The sequence below is a fragment of the Musca autumnalis genome, unplaced genomic scaffold, assembly GCF_047663935.1.
Source record: "Musca autumnalis isolate F117 unplaced genomic scaffold, ASM4766393v1 scaffold_1, whole genome shotgun sequence".
Taxonomy (NCBI): Eukaryota; Metazoa; Arthropoda; class Insecta; order Diptera; family Muscidae; genus Musca; species Musca autumnalis.
In genome coordinates, this window is record NW_027411644.1 from 32,055,299 (window position 1) to 32,074,613 (window position 19,315).

The window sequence follows — 19,315 nt, forward strand, 5'->3', positions numbered from 1 at the left end:
TCAAATAACTTACTTTTTTAAGTTAAGTGTGCAAACGACCTCACACAATGACCAGTTGTGACAATATTGATTAAAAATGGGAGAAAACTGCAAAAAAAAAATAAAAAAACTAACGGTATTATTGCAACTTACAAAGTGAACGCAGACTTTTTGGGGCTCTAATTTAGCAGTTGTAACACTTTTTTACCGTTATCTTCGCAATAATAATATATTTTCTGGAATTTTACTTTTTATTCTGGTACTAAAGAGTGCCAATAATATATTTGTGAAAGAAAAACTGATCTCATTTACATATTTATTACAGTTTTAGCATCATTTTTGAAAAGTAGTAAGGTGAACGCAGACTTTCTGGGCTATGTGTATATGGACCATCTTCGAACTTAAACCAAATCTGGACAAAATATTTCGATACCCAAAATTTGAACCGATTTGAATTGATCCGTTCGAGATTTTTCGTGCCAGCCAACCGGACAGACGGACGGACATTGCTAGATCTACTTAGAGCACAGCCGACCAAGAAGAGCGAGCGCTTAAATTGTTTATGTGTGGGTAAAATTACACTGACAGAACAGAACAGGGTGATGATTTTCATATTGAGTATTAAAAGAAAAACACAGGAATTTTCAAATAGAAAAAATATATTGTTGTCGCGTTCGCTTTGTATGACTAAAATTAAAAATAATATACAGTGAATCACAGTCCAAAGTATCCACTTCAGTTTCTTTTATTAAAACTGCGATTGCTAAGAGTTAATTTATGACAGCGATTTCGTTCTTTTTTATATTTTTACATTACCCTGCGTTAACCCTGCGTTTACAAATGCCAGTATTGGCAAGAACCTTTTCACAAATACAAACCTTTTTCACAAATACATTTACAAATTTTTAAATATGTATAGAGAAAAGTATGAATGTACTAGTGAAAATGGTTTGTAACTTTGCTATTGTCTTGCCAATACTGTCTGTGTGTAAACGCCTAGTTAGGGTCTTAACTTCAATATAATAAAATAAAATTAACGAAATTCGGGTAAATTTAGATAAAAAATAAAAATTATTAAACAACATCGATTTCTACCTCACAGTGAAAATTATCCACTCTAAAAGTTTTACGAAGCAAAAAGGATTTCTTAGGGTTTTAGCACTTGGTATGACATCCTTTGTTATCCTTTATAGCTTTTAGGCTTTTTGGCAAATACATTTTCAAATTCTTCCCTCCACATATTTGGTGTACAACTGCAAAATCTTTTCAGTGTACCAAAAAAAAAAAAAACAAATAAAGCGGCATCAACCTGCTTGCATGACATTCAGTACAAGACTGAAGTAAAAAAATCAAAACATTTGCTCTCTTACTTTGCGTTCGGGTCGCGTGTGTGTGATTTGCCGAAAAACTTCGTAACCATATCAATACCAACGAACGGGTTTTACTTAGAGTTGTCTGAAACGGTACAAAACATATTTTGATGAGGCACATTTACATTTTGGTCGTATCAAAGTGTATATATCCTTTTGAGGCTAAAGGCTAAGGGTATAAAAAGTAATATTTTCTAAATTTTAACGGTTTGTTTTTTTTATTTATTTCACTGACTGTCGATCAAAACTGATAGAATGACAATGACGTCAACGAAATTCCAAAGTTTGTTTTGTGAATATGTAAAAGAACTCCTCATAGAGTTTCTTTTAGTTAGTTTCGAAACAACTCCTAAATGAAGTTAGACCTTCAATCACGATGGTGGAAGGGTGGTACCCCAGGTGCCCAATGGGGTTTTCACCCTCAACCACAGCTGCTCTCCGCAGATTTTTCGAGAGGCAGACCGAAAGAGACAGGATTTGCGCGTTAAATTTCTACGCGATACGTGTTGTACAATCCGGTGGCACTAAGGTTATGCAGTACGCATTCTTATTAACAGGATTGTTCGAAGAATGGACAGTGTTCATCGGGACAATGGAAAGCCGTAGGAGATATTTGCCACTGGACTTGAATTACATGCTTGGCTCCATCTATACTGCTGCAGAAAGTATAGGAGCCAAGATTGAGTATATTGTTTGTGATGGCGAAGACCGCCATCGACATTTGGTCACACCTTTTGCAGATGGTGTATGCGGTGATCTACCTGCTATAGAAGGAACTAGGCGGAGAAAGGTGTGGGGTTTTGATGCAATGCATCTTATAGTCAATATATCCCGAGACTTCCATAATGGCAAAATAAAAAATGTGGATTTTAGATATGTTGCTTCCTACTGCACCAACAAAAAAAATTTTTAAGGAAATATGCATACGAACATTTTTATATGAGTGGTTATAAGCAAGTTTACCGTGTTGATGTAGTTCGAGCGTTGAGACGCAGATACATGGATGGAGAACTGGAAGGAGAGTATTTGCTTGGGACAATCGAATTTGTTGCCATTATGGTAAAATTTATCAAGTTATTTTGCGAAATTGTTCCTCTCCCTGAAAAAAGACAGATACTTGAGGAGTTTCAAACAATCCTTTCAACCCTTGATTACGACGATAGAGGATTCGTTCTCAATACCATAAGATCGTGGCAAGAAATGCTTGGAATGTATGGTGACATCGTTCCAACGCAACTAACTACCCATCACAACATAGAACGTTTTTTCTACAAAATAAGAAGGCGGTGTACCAGAACACCAACTACAAAAACCATGGCGTGGTTAAAACATCGGTTTGAGCAAAATAGTTGTGTGTGGGTGGCGTCGTGGCGTGTTTGTGTGAGTGAGTGAGTGAGTGACTGAGTGAGTCTTATGCTATTCATATCAATGAAAGATGAAAGAAGAATAAAGATAAGAAAAATGGCATATACAACAAAAAAGACGACAAGAAAATACGAAACAGAAGAAGAAATAACGAACTGTGGCAGTGAAAAGAAAACAATAAAAAGGAAAACAAAAAGAGAAATAACAGAAGAAGTTGAAGAACTAACTAAGTAAGTAAATAATTGAATAATTATATTTATTTATTACTTATTTATATACCTCTGCTTTCCAGTAGTCCACATGGCTATGCATCGGCATCGCCAAATCCTCCTCCTGTGCAATTAAACCACAATAACCAGCCAGGACATGGCTATGCATCGGCATCGCCAAATCCTCCTCCTGTGCAATTAAACCACAGTACCCAGCCAGGACATGGCTATGCATCAGCATCGCCAAATCCTCCTCCTGTGCAATTAAACTACAATATCCAGCCAGGACATGGCTATGCATCGCCAAATCCTCCTCCTGTGCAATTAAACCACAGTACCCAGCCAGGACATGGCTATGCATCGGCATCGCCAAATCCTCCTCCTGTGCAACTAAACCGCAATACCCAGTCAGGACATGGCTTTGCTGATAGGGATACGGAAATGCCAACCACTTCAAAAAATGCCCTTTTGCAGCAGCAAAGGTATGTTTGTTTTCTGTTTTAATTTATGAAAAATGACGACTGACTGCGATTTTTGTATTATTGTACTCTTATGTCATATTTTGGTTTGTATAGAAAACTCATAAGACGCCCTTGGTCCACATGATAACCCTCGTAGTAATGGATATTCAATGCCTTATAAGTCATTTTTCATAAATTAATAAAGAAATATGTTAATTTTCTTGTTTCGATAACAATTGAATTTTTCTCTTTTTCTAGCACAAATTCTGATCTGAATTACTTCCAACACTGTTATTCCCCCACCCAATCAAAATCAACAACAGTAAGTATTTAAGTATTTTCATGTTAATTTCATTTTTTTAATTTATTTAATAAGAGACTAAGAGACTAAATAATAAGAAATAATAATAAATAATAAAAGAAATAAATATTAAATTTATTATTTATTAAAAATGTATTCATTTATTAATGTTGACTGCAATTCATTCATTCTGAAGCAAGAAAATAGAAAATATATACAACTTATTGCGCTTTTAATGAGAATGTTAAGTGTTGAAGCACTTACCAGTAATCTTATCATTATCTTGGAAACCGATTTTCCACCCAAAACAAATCATTTGCCGCTGCGTTTGTATCTACCAGTTCGACGCAAGCGTCAAACCGACGTTTTAACCACGCCATGGTTTTTGTAGTTGGTGTTCTGGTACACCGCCTTCTTATTTTGTAGAAAAAACGTTCTATGTTGTGATGGGTAGTTAGTTGCGTTGGAACGATGTCACCATACATTCCAAGCATTTCTTGCCACGATCTTATGGTATTGAGAACGAATCCTCTATCGTCGTAATCAAGGGTTGAAAGGATTGTTTGAAACTCCTCAAGTATCTGTCTTTTTTCAGGGAGAGGAACAATTTCGCAAAATAACTTGATAAATTTTACCATAATGGCAACAAATTCGATTGTCCCAAGCAAATACTCTCCTTCCAGTTCTCCATCCATGTATCTGCGTCTCAACGCTCGAACTACATCAACACGGTAAACTTGCTTATAACCACTCATATAAAAATGTTCGTATGCATATTTCCTTAAAAATTTTTTTTGTTGGTGCAGTAGGAAGCAACATATCTAAAATCCACATTTTTTATTTTGCCATTATGGAAGTCTCGGGATATATTGACTATAAGATGCATTGCATCAAAACCCCACACCTTTCTCCGCCTAGTTCCTTCTATAGCAGGTAGATCACCGCATACACCATCTGCAAAAGGTGTGACCAAATGTCGATGGCGGTCTTCGCCATCACAAACAATATACTCAATCTTGGCTCCTATACTTTCTGCAGCAGTATAGATGGAGCCAAGCATGTAATTCAAGTCCAGTGGCAAATATCTCCTACGGCTTTCCATTGTCCCGATGAACACTGTCCATTCTTCGAACAATCCTGTTAATAAGAATGCGTACTGCATAACCTTAGTGCCACCGGATTGTACAACACGTATCGCGTCGAAATTTAACGCGCACATCCTGTCTCTTTCGGTCTGCCTCTCGAAAAATCTGCGGAGAGCAGCTGTGGTTGAGGGTGGAAACCCCATTGGGCACCTGGGGTACCACCCTTCCACCATCGTGATTGAAGGTCTAACTTCATTTAGGAGTTGTTTCGAAACTAACTAAAAGAAACTCTATGAGGAGTTCTTTTACATATTCACAAAACAAACTTTGGAATTTCGTTGACGTCATTGTCATTCTATCAGTTTTGATCGACAGTCAGTGAAATAAATAAAAAAACAAACCGTTAAAATTTAGAAAATATTACTTTTTATACCCTTAGCCTTTAGCCTCAAAAGGATATATACACTTTGATACGACCAAAATGTAAATGTGCCTCATCAAAATATGTTTTGTACCGTTTCAGACAACTCTAAGTCAAACCCGTTCGTTGGTATTGATATGGTTACGAAGTTTTTCGGCAAATCACACACACGCGACCCGAACGCAAAGTAAGAGAGCAAATGTTTTGATTTTTTTACTTCAGTCTTGTACTGAATGTCATGCAAGCAGGTTGATGCCGCTTTATTTGTTTTTTTTTTTTTTTTGGTACACTGAAAAGATTTTGCAGTTGTACAGCAAATATGTGGAGGGAAGAATTTGAAAATGTATTTGCCAAAAAGCCTAAAAGCTATAAAGGATAACAAAGGATGTCATACCAAGTGCTAAAACCCTAAGAAATCCTTTTTGCTTCGTAAAACTTTTAGAGTGGATAATTTTCACTGTGAGGTAGAAATCGATGTTGTTTAACAATTTTTATTTTTTTATCTAAATTTACCCGAATTTCGTTAATTTTATTTTATTATATTTAAGTTAAGACCCTAATGTAAAAATATAAAAAAGAACGAAATCGCTGTCATTAATTAACTCTTAGCAATCGCAGTTTTAATAAAAGAAACTGAAGTGGATACTTTTGACTGTGATTCACTGTATATTATTTTTAATTTTGGTCATACAAAGCGAACGCGACAACAATATATTTTTTCTATTTGAAAATTCCTGTGTTTTTCATTTAATACTCAATATGAAAATCATCACCCTGTTCTGTTCTGTCAGTGTAATTTTACCCACACATAAACAATTTAAGCGCTCGCTCTTCTTGGTCGGCTATGCTCTAAGTAGATCTAGCAATGCCCGTCCGTCTGTCCGGCTGTCCGGCGAACGGATCAATTCAAATCGGTTCAAATTTTGGGTATCGAAATATTTTGTCCAGATTTGGTTTAAGTTCGAAGATGGTCCATTTCTTCAGGCATCTCCTCTACAAATGTTAAAAAATTGTCGCAAAACTTGAGCGCACGATAACTCTCGAAGGGAGTAACCGAATTAAACTTTGCATATGGTAATACTACCTCTAGGCATACGTCAGGTTCGAATATGGAATATATCGGTCCCGCCCTTCTGGTACCTCCCACACAAAATTTGGGAAAAGTGCAGTTGAGGACACGTCTCCGATATACACATAGCCCAGAAAGTCTGCGTTCACCTTACTACTTTTCAAAAATGATGCTAAAACTTTAATAAATAGGTAAATGAGATCAGTTTTTCTTTCATAAATAAGTTATTGGCACTCTTTAGTACCAGAATAAAAAGAAAAATTCCAGAAAATATATTATTATTGCGAAGATAACGGAAGAAAAGTGTTACAACTGCTAAATTAAAGCCCCAAAAAGTCTGCGTTCACTTTGTACGTTCCAAGAATACCGTTAGTTTTTTTTAATTTTTTTGAAGTTTTCTCCCATTTTTAATCAATATTGTCACAACTGGTCATTCTGTGAGGTCGCTTGCATACTTAATTTAAAAAAGTAAGTTATTTCAAGAATGGAAAACAAGGGCAAAGAAATTGGCATCGATAAAAGGAAAATTCTAGATAAATTATGGAAAAAGTTATCGAAATATTGGCGAAACTGTAGGTAGACCATATTAGTCCATACATAGAGCGATAGTTAACTATACACAAACCGGAATTTTTACGTCAAAACCCAGATCTGGGCATTATATAGGAGCCAAAACCTTACAGTCTCAGCAGTATGCTTTGAAACGTTATGTTGTTGCAACCAAAATTTCGTAGTTCTTCTGCACTTTGGTTCTAATTGCGCTTCATGATGTTTAGGTAACCCTACTTGTCCATTGTCGATTTAATAAATACAAGTTGGCCCACTCCAAAAGCTGCTACACACCCCAAACCAAAACAGCACCCTCGCCAGTTTTTACAGTGTAAAACAAGATTTTGTTTTTTCAAGCGCTGTTCGATCTTTCTCCAAACAGTTTGAAGTCCTTTCATTGCAAACATATAGAACATGCTTTCGGCCGAAAATATGACTTGATTCCGGAATACTTGGAGGCTTGTTTATGTATTCATTAGCAAATTCAATATGCTTCTGCCTGTTCACTAGTGATATGTACGGCTTTCGCCGTGCGACTATACCATGATATCCAGCTTTATGCAGTATTTTTCTGGCGGTTTGTGCACAAATACTTTTATTGGATGCCATTTTCACATTTTCAAAAATTTTTGAAGTAATTATCGGACTGTTTGTTTTAACTATATTAGTTATGTTACGCTCCTCCCGTTCTGATAATATTTTTGACCGTCCAAAACTGAGCTTTGACCGTCCAGATCTGGGCATTGACTTCAAAATTCCGATTTTTTATAGTTAATTATCACTCTATGTATAGACTAATATGTTCTACCTACAGTTTCGCCAATATTTCGATAGCTTTTCCCATTATTTACCTAGAATTTTCCTTTTATCGATGCCAATTTCTTTGTCCTTGTTTTCCATTCTTGAAATATTTTACTTTTTTAAGTTAAGTGTGTAAACGACCTCACAGAATGACCAGTTGTGACAATATTGATTAAAAATGGGAGAAAACTGCAAAAAAATTCAAAAAAATTAACGGTATTATTGCAACATACAAAGTGAACGCAGACTTTTTGGGGCTCTAATTTAGCAGTTGTAACACTTTTTACCGTTATCTTCGTAATAATAATATATTTTCAGGAATTTTTCTTTTTATTCTGGTAGTAAAGAGTGCCAATAACATATTTATGAAAGAAAAACTGATCTCATTTACCTATTTATTAAAGTTTTAGCATCGTTTTCGAAAAGTAGTAAGGTGAACGCAGACTTTCTGGGCTATGTGTATGTATGTATATGGAACTTTTTGTTGATGGTTGTTTTCACTGTGCCTATGACAACGGTACATGTTTTCCGGAGTAAGTCCATACTTCCTTGGATTATGACCCAATAGCTCCAAAAATCCTGCCAGTACGTGCAAAAATGGCTTCAAGATAACTTTCAAACTTCTTCAATAATTTCTTCCAAATTTAGTTAAACATAATTTAATATATCGAGTTCTCTATGAAATCAGAACTTAATGAGTTACATTAGTTTGGTCAGAGGATTAGGGTATACATATCTCCGTCAGCACAGCCAACTGATACTTTCAGACTTGTTTAATTTCAGGGAAACCTGAGAAGAAATAACCAATTGGGTTATACAAAACGGTATGTTGATTCCAAGTTCTCCTCCACATTCTCCCTCCTCTCATTCGGAATCTGATGATAGCAATCTTTCTGGACTCAGCAATAGCAATCATGGTAATAATAATGGTAAACCATATACGAAAGAGGAGCTCCAAATGGCATTTTACCTCGTGAGTGCAAATGAAGCCGCGCCTTTAGATGTATGTGAGTTGTACAATATTCCTCAGTCGACACTTATAGTACGTTTATATATAACCGGATTTAAAAAGCCCACTGGGTTTTAAATGTCAATTCCATTACATATACGTCAAACAAATCCTCATAATGAAGGTTAACCCCGCAAAAAGCTCTAATATAAACAGCATATTATGTACCACTTGAACCTAACAGAAGGGGGACCATATTTTCTGCCCCACAAATTTGCCAAACTGAAAAAAACCTTATAGCACGGTTACACTACAGCTTTTTGCCGGGTTAACCCACTTCATGAGGATTTATTGCTTAATCTGTTCAAATCTGACCAGATTTGCCATACAAAAATTAAATCCTCTCACGACTGGGTTTTTTTTTTTAAATCCGGTACAAATCCACCAAAAATACAGTGTTGTATTCGGTATTTGTGCAAAAAAAATCCAACTCTACTCAAAAAGTACCAGAAGTTGCAACTGTTTTTGCAACAGCGTTTGTCGTGTTTTACACGTTTACGATTGGTCGCATGAGATTTTATGGAGTTAATAAATCTAAATTTAATTGAAAATCATAAAATTATTTATTTTTTTACATTTAACAAAAAGTACGCTTGATACCATGATACAAAAATGTATCCCTTTGTGTAATAGCACGGTTACACTACAGCTTTTTGCCGGGTTAACCCACTTCATGAGGATTTATTTGCTTAATCTGCTCAAATCTGACCAGATTTGCCATACAAAAATTAAATCCTCTCATGACTGGGTTTATTTTAAATCCGGCACAAATCCACCAAAAATACAGTGTTGTATTCGGTATATGTGCAAAAAAATCCAACTCTACTCAAAAAGTACCAAACGTTGCAACTGTTTTTGCAACATAGTTTGTCGTGTTTTACACGTTTACGATTGGTCGCATGAGATTTTATGGAGTTAATAAATCTAAAGTTATTTGGAAATCATAAAATTATTTATTTTTTTCATTAGACACTTTTTTAACAAAAAGTGCGATTGATTCCATGATACAAAAATGTATCCCTGTGTGTAAAATATACCAATATGAGCAAAGAGGGGACAATATCTCATACGAGAAATTGTAAAAGTGTAACACACGACTTTATTAGTTATTTTGTATGTATACGTAAACAAACAACAGCTGACAGTTTATATCCTCGAAAAGCTAAGTGTAACCAGCAAAGATTAACCCACTGGATCTATTAAACCCAGTGGGTTAACCTTCAATAGTGTAACCGGGGTATAAAATATACCAATATGAGCAAAGTGGGGATGATATCTCATACGAGAAATTGTAAAAGTGTAAAACACGACTTTATTAGTTATTTTGTATGTATACGTAAACAAACATCAGCTGACAGTTTATATCCACGAAAAGCTAAGTGTAACCAGCAAAGATTAACCCACTGGATCTATTACACCCAGTGGGTTAACCTTCAATAGTGTAACCGGGGTATTATAAAAGGCCTTTGCTAACAATTAAACCTACTGAAGAACAGATAAATATAAGTAAATTAAAATTACTGCAATGTAAAATAAAAAAACAACAACCAAAAAACAAACCGGAGAGGAAACTTTATCTGTATTATCATTTAATTCATCTGATCATCAGTGCATAAGAATCTTTCCTCGTCAATTCAATGATAACATGTCTTGGTCTCAACTCTAGATTCTCCGTATGAATCATGCTCAATTAAAAAGTTCATAAACCAACAACCCAATAAATGCCACATATTGATAAATGCATATTTTCACTGATTTTTTTGCTATAAGCAAATCAAGTTTTTGCCGAAGAAACTTGCCATGGTAGAACAAAGTAGAGGTAGGCCAGGTATGAAAATCACTGAAAAATGCCACCCTGCAGCCATGGCTTAAAACGTCAAATAGCATGGTACAATAATAATGGTAGATGTATCTACATAGTTATCCCGTATTACAAAAACATATGGAACTTAGAGCTTCACTTTTTATATGTTAAAAGTGCCATATAGAGTAAAAACCACAGTCTATACAGTCGGACACTCAGCCCTGACTATTTAGTTTGCTGTCAAATACATTATTGTGACATAAAATACAAAGGAAATCAAATCACAATAATGAACAATCTATTATGTTTGTTGTCAAAAGTTGTTAACAGAACACTGAATGGCTGACCTTCTGTAGGCCTTGGTAAAAACATTTCTTTAGCTAGGCTCCAGAATTTTCTTGTTAGAAAAGTGTTGAAAAAATAGCACAAGTTCTTCCCAAACTTATGACAGTGAAAAAATGTCATTCACTTATTTTCTACTTGACAAGTTTGGCTAATCTGACATCGTGATTGGTGGCATCCGATTTGCAGATATGTAAATGTCAGCAGAATTTTTACAAAAATTTTAATTTTTACATTCCCGTACTTTTGGAACAAATTTAAATTAATATCAATATTTGATAAATCGTTCATTCGTCAGTTTTGCTAAAAAAATCAACAATTTTATTTTGCCATGCGAATAGACATTTTTTGTCCTTGTTTTCAATTTTAAGATATAGTGTTACAGCAGAAGTTTTTTGTTGGAACAAGTCAGCGATGCATCTACCTTTATGATTGCATAATGTCAAAAACATTACAAAATGTCAACCCTGCTTTTGACAGATTAGGCCATAAAAAGAAAAAAATTGAAATCAGCTGTTAGCTGTGGCCTACCTTTACTTTATTCTACCATGAAACTTGCAGTCTTATGCCAAGTTTACACTTGCGCTCCAAAATCCACTGGATTTTACGAAATCCTGAAATACACCCCGGTGTTTATACTTATTTTTTTGTTGATTTCAAACATATCACAATTATCAAGGTAGATGCATATGCGCAGCTGATCGAACATGAATTTTCAAAACAAGTTGTTGTATATTTAATTAGTCATCAAAAATATACAATATAGAACTTTACAACTTTATTTCGAAAATTACTGTAAAATTATCTATATATCGTATTAATTGTGTATAGTACTAACAAATAAAAGAATTATTTTATCGTTGAGACATCATAATAATAAATTTTGATAGATAAAATTTGTGCTCAGAACCTGCAAAATATTATTACTTGAAGTAGTTTGCCCGTTCAGTGCTAAAAATGATTTCCCGTACTGCGAAATCTAGCAAGACTTGCACTTCTCTTTAAACAATAACATCGCCGAATAACACTCTCTTCTCCTGTTTTCTGCCATACAATTTTGGCCTATTAGAAACTAGCAGCATGTTCGTTGGCATCTAACTACGATAGCTGAACGTTGATTTTGACATTTCTGCTGGAGTTTTTGCAATTTCCGTCATTTTTCCGTTCCCGTCTTTTTTAAGAAATTTGTATGGGGAAGCAATTTATGAAAATTCGCTCTTTTTTCTAACATAACCACAAAAAGTACGTGAACACAATGAAAACAGCATTTTAACAAAGTAATTTCATATTTTTTCACATTGCTTACAAATTTTGATAATAAATTTTTTTGTTGCAGCAACTGACCATCTACCTTGTTTATTGTGATACGTGAAAAGTGTTGCAACTTTTGGTACTTTTTCAGGCAAAAGCAGGGTTGTATATCATGTGTACTGTGATTTCGATGTTGATTTCGCTGAAATCACGAAATGAGATGATTTCATTTTTGTATGCGAAATCATGATAATTTTTGCTTGATTCCGCGCGAAATCACGAAACGCCTTCGAAATCACGAAAAGACGCCGAATGTAAACCAAACGTTAATGTATAAATACCCGTATATACAGAGTATCTTTTTTGAGAAAAAGGGCGACAACTCACTGCCGGGCAACCAACCAGTTCCATATTTTCTTATTAGATTTTTTTGAATGGCAAATGACCATTTTTATTAGATTTTCGTTTTAATTTTTTCGTTCGGCTTCTTCACCGCCATCCATGAAAAATGAAAACGATGGCACAATAAAAGTTTTTATATCCCAAATGAAATAATTCACATTTCTTCTTTCTTTTTATCACTTAATTAAAACTTAATACAATAAATGCCTATTAAATTGCGAAAAGAAATCGCTTTTCTTATTTGCTTGCATTTTCCTGTTGTATTTTATTAAACTAAAACTTGTCTCTTGTCTCGCTTGAAGATTACCGATTACTTGCAGAAAAAGGAATTAGTTCAAATGAACTATGAATGAACTATATATTTTGGGTAGAAAGACAATGGATTTTTCTTGATTGCGCGGCTTCATTTCGGGTAAAAGAATAAAGAACGACCAAGACGAATTTGAATTAGTTTGTTTTTTCATTTATTCTTTTACTGGAGCAAAGCAAATGGAATAATCACACTAGAGTGATTGTCTTATGACAGAGTATGTAAGTTTACACTTGCGTTCCAAAATCTACTGGATTTCACAAAATCCAGCTCGGATTTCGAAATTAACTCCAACTCCACTCTAAAACTAATTTCCGTCTCGTGAATTACCGCGATGTTCGCAACTATAATTCGTATTTCTATATTTTATTTATTTACTCATTTATTGCGATTAAAGCTTTTAAGCCAATGAACATCGCAATGCGCAAAACTACTACAAAATCATATTCTGCATAACAAAAAATCTTAAAATTATTATTAAGTAATTAAAAAATTAAGTAGTTAACAATTTTTAAGCAAAAAAAAAATATATATAAGCTTCGTTCCTTATATATATATATATACACAGTCGGACCTCGATTATCCGTTATGGTCGGGACCGGAGGCATTACGGATAATCGATTTTCCCGGATAATGGAGGTAATGCTTTTATGCAGTTTTTGAATATATTTTTAATTAAAAATGACATAATATTGTACAATAATATGAAAATCTGCAATTTGTATGAAATTTGTTAAGGTAATCTACCAAATTTTTGCAGGATAAATAAATACCATCATCATCATATCCATCTGTATTGACTTTGTCCCATGGTTTTTGTGATACCATAAATACACAAATTGTGTAATAGGGAGAATTTCCAGTTTTCGTTTGTTTACCCTTTGTTTGCTTAATCAGATTAATTTTAAAGTGTGTTTTTACTCCCGGGTAATGAAGTTTATAACGAAAAATAGAAAAAATGGAAAAAAGTCCAACATTTCTTGTCTATCACGGATAATGGAGGTTCCCGGATAATCGATTCACGGATAATCGAGGTTCAACTGTATATATATATATATAGCTTCGTTCCGGGTGACGTAGGGGATGAATGACACCAAGCAACGGTCTTGACCGGCTTTAACATGGCAAAGCCCAGGATTTATCTTGGTCCCTCTTTCATCTCAAGTGGACACTGGCCTCCCCGTGGTGTCACCTGGGGAACTGCCTTTAACACCCGTTAAAGGTAGTGAGCTAACATGTGCCGCGCGTTCACCCATAAGAACGTTAAAAACTTGGGTTTGGGCGTCGGGTTAGTAACCCTCCCCTAGAAAAAACATCCTACTATGAAAAAACGAAAGAAAAGAAAAACAAACCCCTTTAAAGGTGACGAACACCGCAAAGGTTTTAAGGACCATGATCTGCGAATCTGGACCTGGAATGTTCGCACTCTTTATAGAGAAGGTGCAGTCTTCGCATTGGCAGACGTACTTGAAAATTACAAGGCCGATATTACTGCCATACAGGAAATACGATGGATTGGGAAAGGCGTCACAACAACCCCTAAAGGTGACGCACTGTATTATGGCTGCCATGACGTAAAGCATGAGTTTGGTTGCGGATTCGTAGTTAGTCGGAGACTAAAACATCTGGTATCCAGCTTCACCCCAGTGAATGAAAGACTTCCTGCAATTCGAATAAAAGCTAAATTCTTCGACATCAGCTTTATTTGCGCTCATGCTCCCACTGAAGAAAAGGACGAACAGACCAAAGATATATTTTACGAGCGCTTAGAAGAAACATATGACCGTTGCCCTGCCCATGACATTAAAATCATTCTAGGCGTTTTTAATGCCAAAATTGGAAAGGAGAATATCTTTGGCCCAACAGTATAAGGCTGATAGACCTTGCAGCTGCAAAAAACATGGCAGTTAGAAGTACCAGATTTAATCATCTCGACATTCATAAGGGCACCTGGCTGTCTCCAGATCAGAAAACAAGTAACCAAATTGATCATGTTGTAATAGATGGAAGACATTCATCCAGCGTGTTGGATGTACGATCGTTCCGAGGCGCAAACATTGATTCGGACCACTACCTTGTTGCAGCAAAGGTACGTACCCGTGTAAACGTTGCAAATAAAGCACGAACAGACACAACGCGGAAGTTGGACATCGATAGGCTGCAAACACAACAGATAGTCATAGCATATTCCACTCAACTAGCCCAATTGCTTAACGCGAGCACTCCTTGTCCCGATAACATAACAACACAATGGCAACATATTGCCCACTCCATGCAAACAGCCGCAAAATCCATACTTGGATTCCAGAGACCTCCACAAAAGAATTCATGGTATGACCAGGAGTGTCGTGCTGCTACCGAAGAAAAAAATGCTGCATACAGAGCTACTTTACAATCAGTAGCAACGCGTAGCGCACGAGAGAGATATCGGGAGAAAAGGAGAGAAGAGAAACGTGTTTTCCGCAAGAAAAAGAGAGAAATGGAAAAGCGGGAGTGTGAAAAAATCGAAATGTACAGGAGCCAGAATCAAGTCCGAAAATTCTACCAAAGAGTGAAACATCAAACAGATGGCTTTGGTACAGGCACATCCTCCTGTAGAGACCAGCAAGGTAATCTGGTAACAGATACAGATAGCGTGCTCAGGATATGGAAGGAACATTTCTCCAATCTGCTGGTATCCAATAGTAGCGAAAACGATGATACCACAGATCCAATCCCAGAAGATGGTATAGAATGTATCCCGCCCGGCCAAGATGAGGTAAAAACAGCAATCAACCAGCTGAAGAATAATAAAGCAGCAGGAGCCGATGGCTTACCAGCCGAGCTGTTTAAAACCGGAGGCGACGCGCTTATAAGGTGTATGCATCAGCTAGTTAGCACCATCTGGCAGGAAGAACGGGTACCCGACGATTGGAACCTGAGCATCTTATATCCCGTCCACAAGAAAAGAGATAAGACTGTATGCTCCAACTATAGGGGCATAAGTCTTCTCCCTATTGCCTATAAGATAGTGTCAGGGATATTGTGCGAACGACTAAAGCCAATGGTCAACGAAATAATTGGACCATACCAATGTGGCTTTAGACCTGGCAAGTCCACCATTGACCAGATATTTACCCTGCGGAAAATCCTAGAGAAGACCCAAGAGATGCAGATCGACACATTTCACATTTTTTGTAAAGCAGCATTCGACAGTCCCCTCCGATCAAAGGTATTCCACGCAATGTCTGAATTTGGTATCCGGCTTTGTAAGATGCACCCGGCTTTGTAAGATGACTTTAACTGATACTAGGTCCTCAGTTAAAATTGGAAAGAACCTCTCCGAAGAATTTTGTACCAAAAGAGGTCTCAGACAAGGAGACAGCCTTTCGTGTGACCTATTCAACATTTTGCTGGAAAAGGCAATACGAGAAGCAAATGTCAAAAGAAATTGCACAATTTACACCAATAGCCACATGTTACTTACCTATGCTGATGACATAGACATCATGGGACGATCAGTAAAGGATGTAACTGATACCTTTAGGAAGGTCGAAGCAGAATCTGCGAAAGTGGGTCTGGCGGTAAACGGCGAAAAGACCAAATTGATGGTGCCCACGCGCAAAGCGTCCATAGAGCTCGGACCAACTGTGGAAGTTGGTACCTACAATTTTGAGGTAGTTAAAGACTTCGTCTACCTCGGCACTGCCATAAACACAACAAACAACATCAGTTGTGAAATAAGAAGAAGAATTGTATTGGCCAACAGATGCTACTATGGTCTAAGTAAGCAATTTAAAAACAAAGCCACATCTCGTCAAACAAAAATAACACTATACAAAACGCTGATACTACCCGTGCTAATGTATGGCTCCGAAGCATGGGTACTTGCGCAAGCAGATAAGACAGTGCTTGGTGTGTTTGAGAGGAAAATTCTTCGAAAGATCTACGGGCCGATTTGCGTTGACGGTGAATATCAACGTCGTATGAACCACGAGCTATATAAGCTTTACAAAGAAATGAATATAGTTAAACGTATCGAGATGCAACGATTGCGTTGGCTAGGCCATATCATGAGAAAAGCGATGATGAACACGCTAAAAAGGCGTATGAATACAATAGTTCGGTCTATGGAACAAATGTTCTGTAATGGGCCAACTAAGTAAGTATGAGCTTCGTTCCAGTACTTTTTTTAATGACAAAAGTGTCAAAAGAGCAAACTGTCGAAAATGAGTTCCACATACACATTAGGGATACGCAAGTCGATTTTCGAGTAATCGATTCCTCGATTCTTTGATTTGACGAAATGTAAAAATCGGAATAGAGTTTTTACTTCATAGAGAATCGAAAGATCGATTTTCTATTATGATTTTTCGATTCTTGCAGTGGGAATCGAAAGATCAATTCTGTTTTGACTTTTTGATGTACCACGAAAATGAAATATACAGATTACATTGGTAAGAGCAAGACAACAATATTATATTATTTGTTGTATTGATGAGCAAAGTTAATCTAACGGTACGGCAGTGTTAAACGCGAAGCATTGTACATTAAAACGTTCACATTTTCAACTAAGGAGTCATCTCGATCGAACGATTATTTTATCCAAGTGAGTTCTAAGTAAGAATCAAAGGATCGAAGATCGATTTTTGATTCCTACGTAAGAATCGAAAAATCGATTTTTGAGTTCTAAGTAAGAATCAAAAGATCGAAAGATCGATTCTTGAGTTCTAAGTAAGAATCAAAAGATCGAAAGATCGATTTTTGCTTGGTAATACGTATCCCTAATACACATTTTGCCAAAATGTACGGGAACGGAAATATGGCAGAAACATCAAAAAACTAGATCAAATGTCAAAGTCGGCGTATCAGCCAATCACAAGCCGGCAAACATGTTAAACATTTTGAACATTTTTACTCGCCCAAATTTGTCCTGTAAAAAGTTTCTAAAGAGAAAGCTATTCAGCGCCATTTTTGTTCGAAGAGAAGTGAACATTTTTCAACTTTTTTGTTGTACAGGAACGCATTTTGGGGAAAAATGTGTTAAATGTGTAAAAACTTTTGAGTTCTGGAACGAAGCTATAGTATAGGCTCCCCAGTAGAGCTGGCAAAAAATCGATGGCACTATCAATCAAATCGATTATTTTTTAAAAATTAAATATCGATAGATAGTTTTGCCTATCGATATTTAATTTAATTTTTATTTGACAAACACAGAAACTCTGGCAACACTGAAACAAATTGGACGTATTGTTTTTGAGCGGAAAGAAAATCAAATTTTAAATTAAAATTTCATTGGAAATTTCAAACTTGTGGGCATCAGAATTGCATCATTTTGCATGAATGATGCCTGCATCTTTACCGGATATGGAGTATGACGTGGCGGAAGAGGAGGCGTCAACTTCCACCAACACTGATTTTGTTGCTCAACCATATAAAGCAACAACAATTCCCAGCAACGCAAATGAACGCAAGAGACTGCGAATTGAAAGGAAGACTTCACCATTAAACATCGGCATTTCTGAACTTAAGGAAAAGCTTGCAAATCACGATCCACAGGATAATAACAGGTTTGGTATTCTCAGCGTATTAACTGACGTTAATATACAATGTCCAACTGCTGCTAATAAAACGCAAACACAACCTATCCAACCAAATGATAAAAAGCAACCACAACCAAAAACAAAATGGTGTCCGCCCATTTTTGTATTCAATGTCAACATCAAGACACTTGTTGATACCCTTAGGGAATCTGTCCCAGAATCTGGGATAAGAGTAAAAAATGTTAATAAAAACAAAAGCAAATTGTACTTTGCAGATCCCAATGTACATTCTTCTATGATGGCCCTTTTGAGAGAGAAAGGTATCCATTCATATTCTTTCACTCCAAAAGAATTGAAACAGGTTGGCTTAATATTAAGAGGCCTGTATTCTTACAAGAACGGTGATGAAATTAAAGCCGAGCTAGACTTATTGGTCCCAGAAACTGTGGCATCAGTCAAGAATTTCACTACTCCACATTCTATAAAGAAGGGAAATGACACTGGCTTATTCTTAGTCTCCTTGCTACCAGGCAAAAAGCTTGGTGATATCTCCCATATTAAGAGAATATGGTTGCAGGATGTTTATTGGGAAAAACCCAAAAGAAGGAATAGCGAAACTCAATGCCATAGGTGCCAACGGTGGGGACATACTTCTCGCAACTGTAATTCGGCGTATAAATGCATTAAATGTGACAAACTTCACGAACCAGGGAACTGCCAGAGAGTACAATCTGACACAGAAAAACCATATTGCATAAATTGCCAAGCATTTGGACACCCTGCGAATTTTAAAGGCTGTCCAGTTTATAAAAAATACATCGCAGCTAAAAGAAGCAAAATTAGCAAGATGCAGGAAGAAAAAGCCACCGCCATCAGAAATGTTAAGGCTGTTAGTATGGCCACAACACCACATATATCTTTTGCTAGTCATTTTAGACACACTGACAACCATTCAACAATCCAAAAACCATCAATAGTGGACGATTTCTTGAAACTAGCCAATTATTTCTTGGAACCAGAAGAACTGACGCTGGAGCAAGAAATTTCTATATTCTTAGATGAATT

General features: G+C 36.2%; 1 protein-coding gene across 1 annotated transcript; it reads left to right on the top strand.

Moving 5' to 3' along the window:
• The first annotated feature begins 1,690 nt into the window (after window positions 1-1,690).
• Window positions 1,691-3,951, top strand: LOC141395420 (uncharacterized). Its single transcript, XM_073971254.1, has 3 exons — window positions 1,691-2,944; window positions 3,007-3,405; window positions 3,643-3,951. Exons 1-3 carry the CDS (start codon window positions 2,763-2,765, stop codon window positions 3,716-3,718), a joined length of 657 nt encoding a protein of 218 aa, XP_073827355.1. The 5' UTR covers window positions 1,691-2,762; the 3' UTR covers window positions 3,719-3,951.
• Window positions 3,952-19,315: the final 15,364 nt, after the last annotated feature.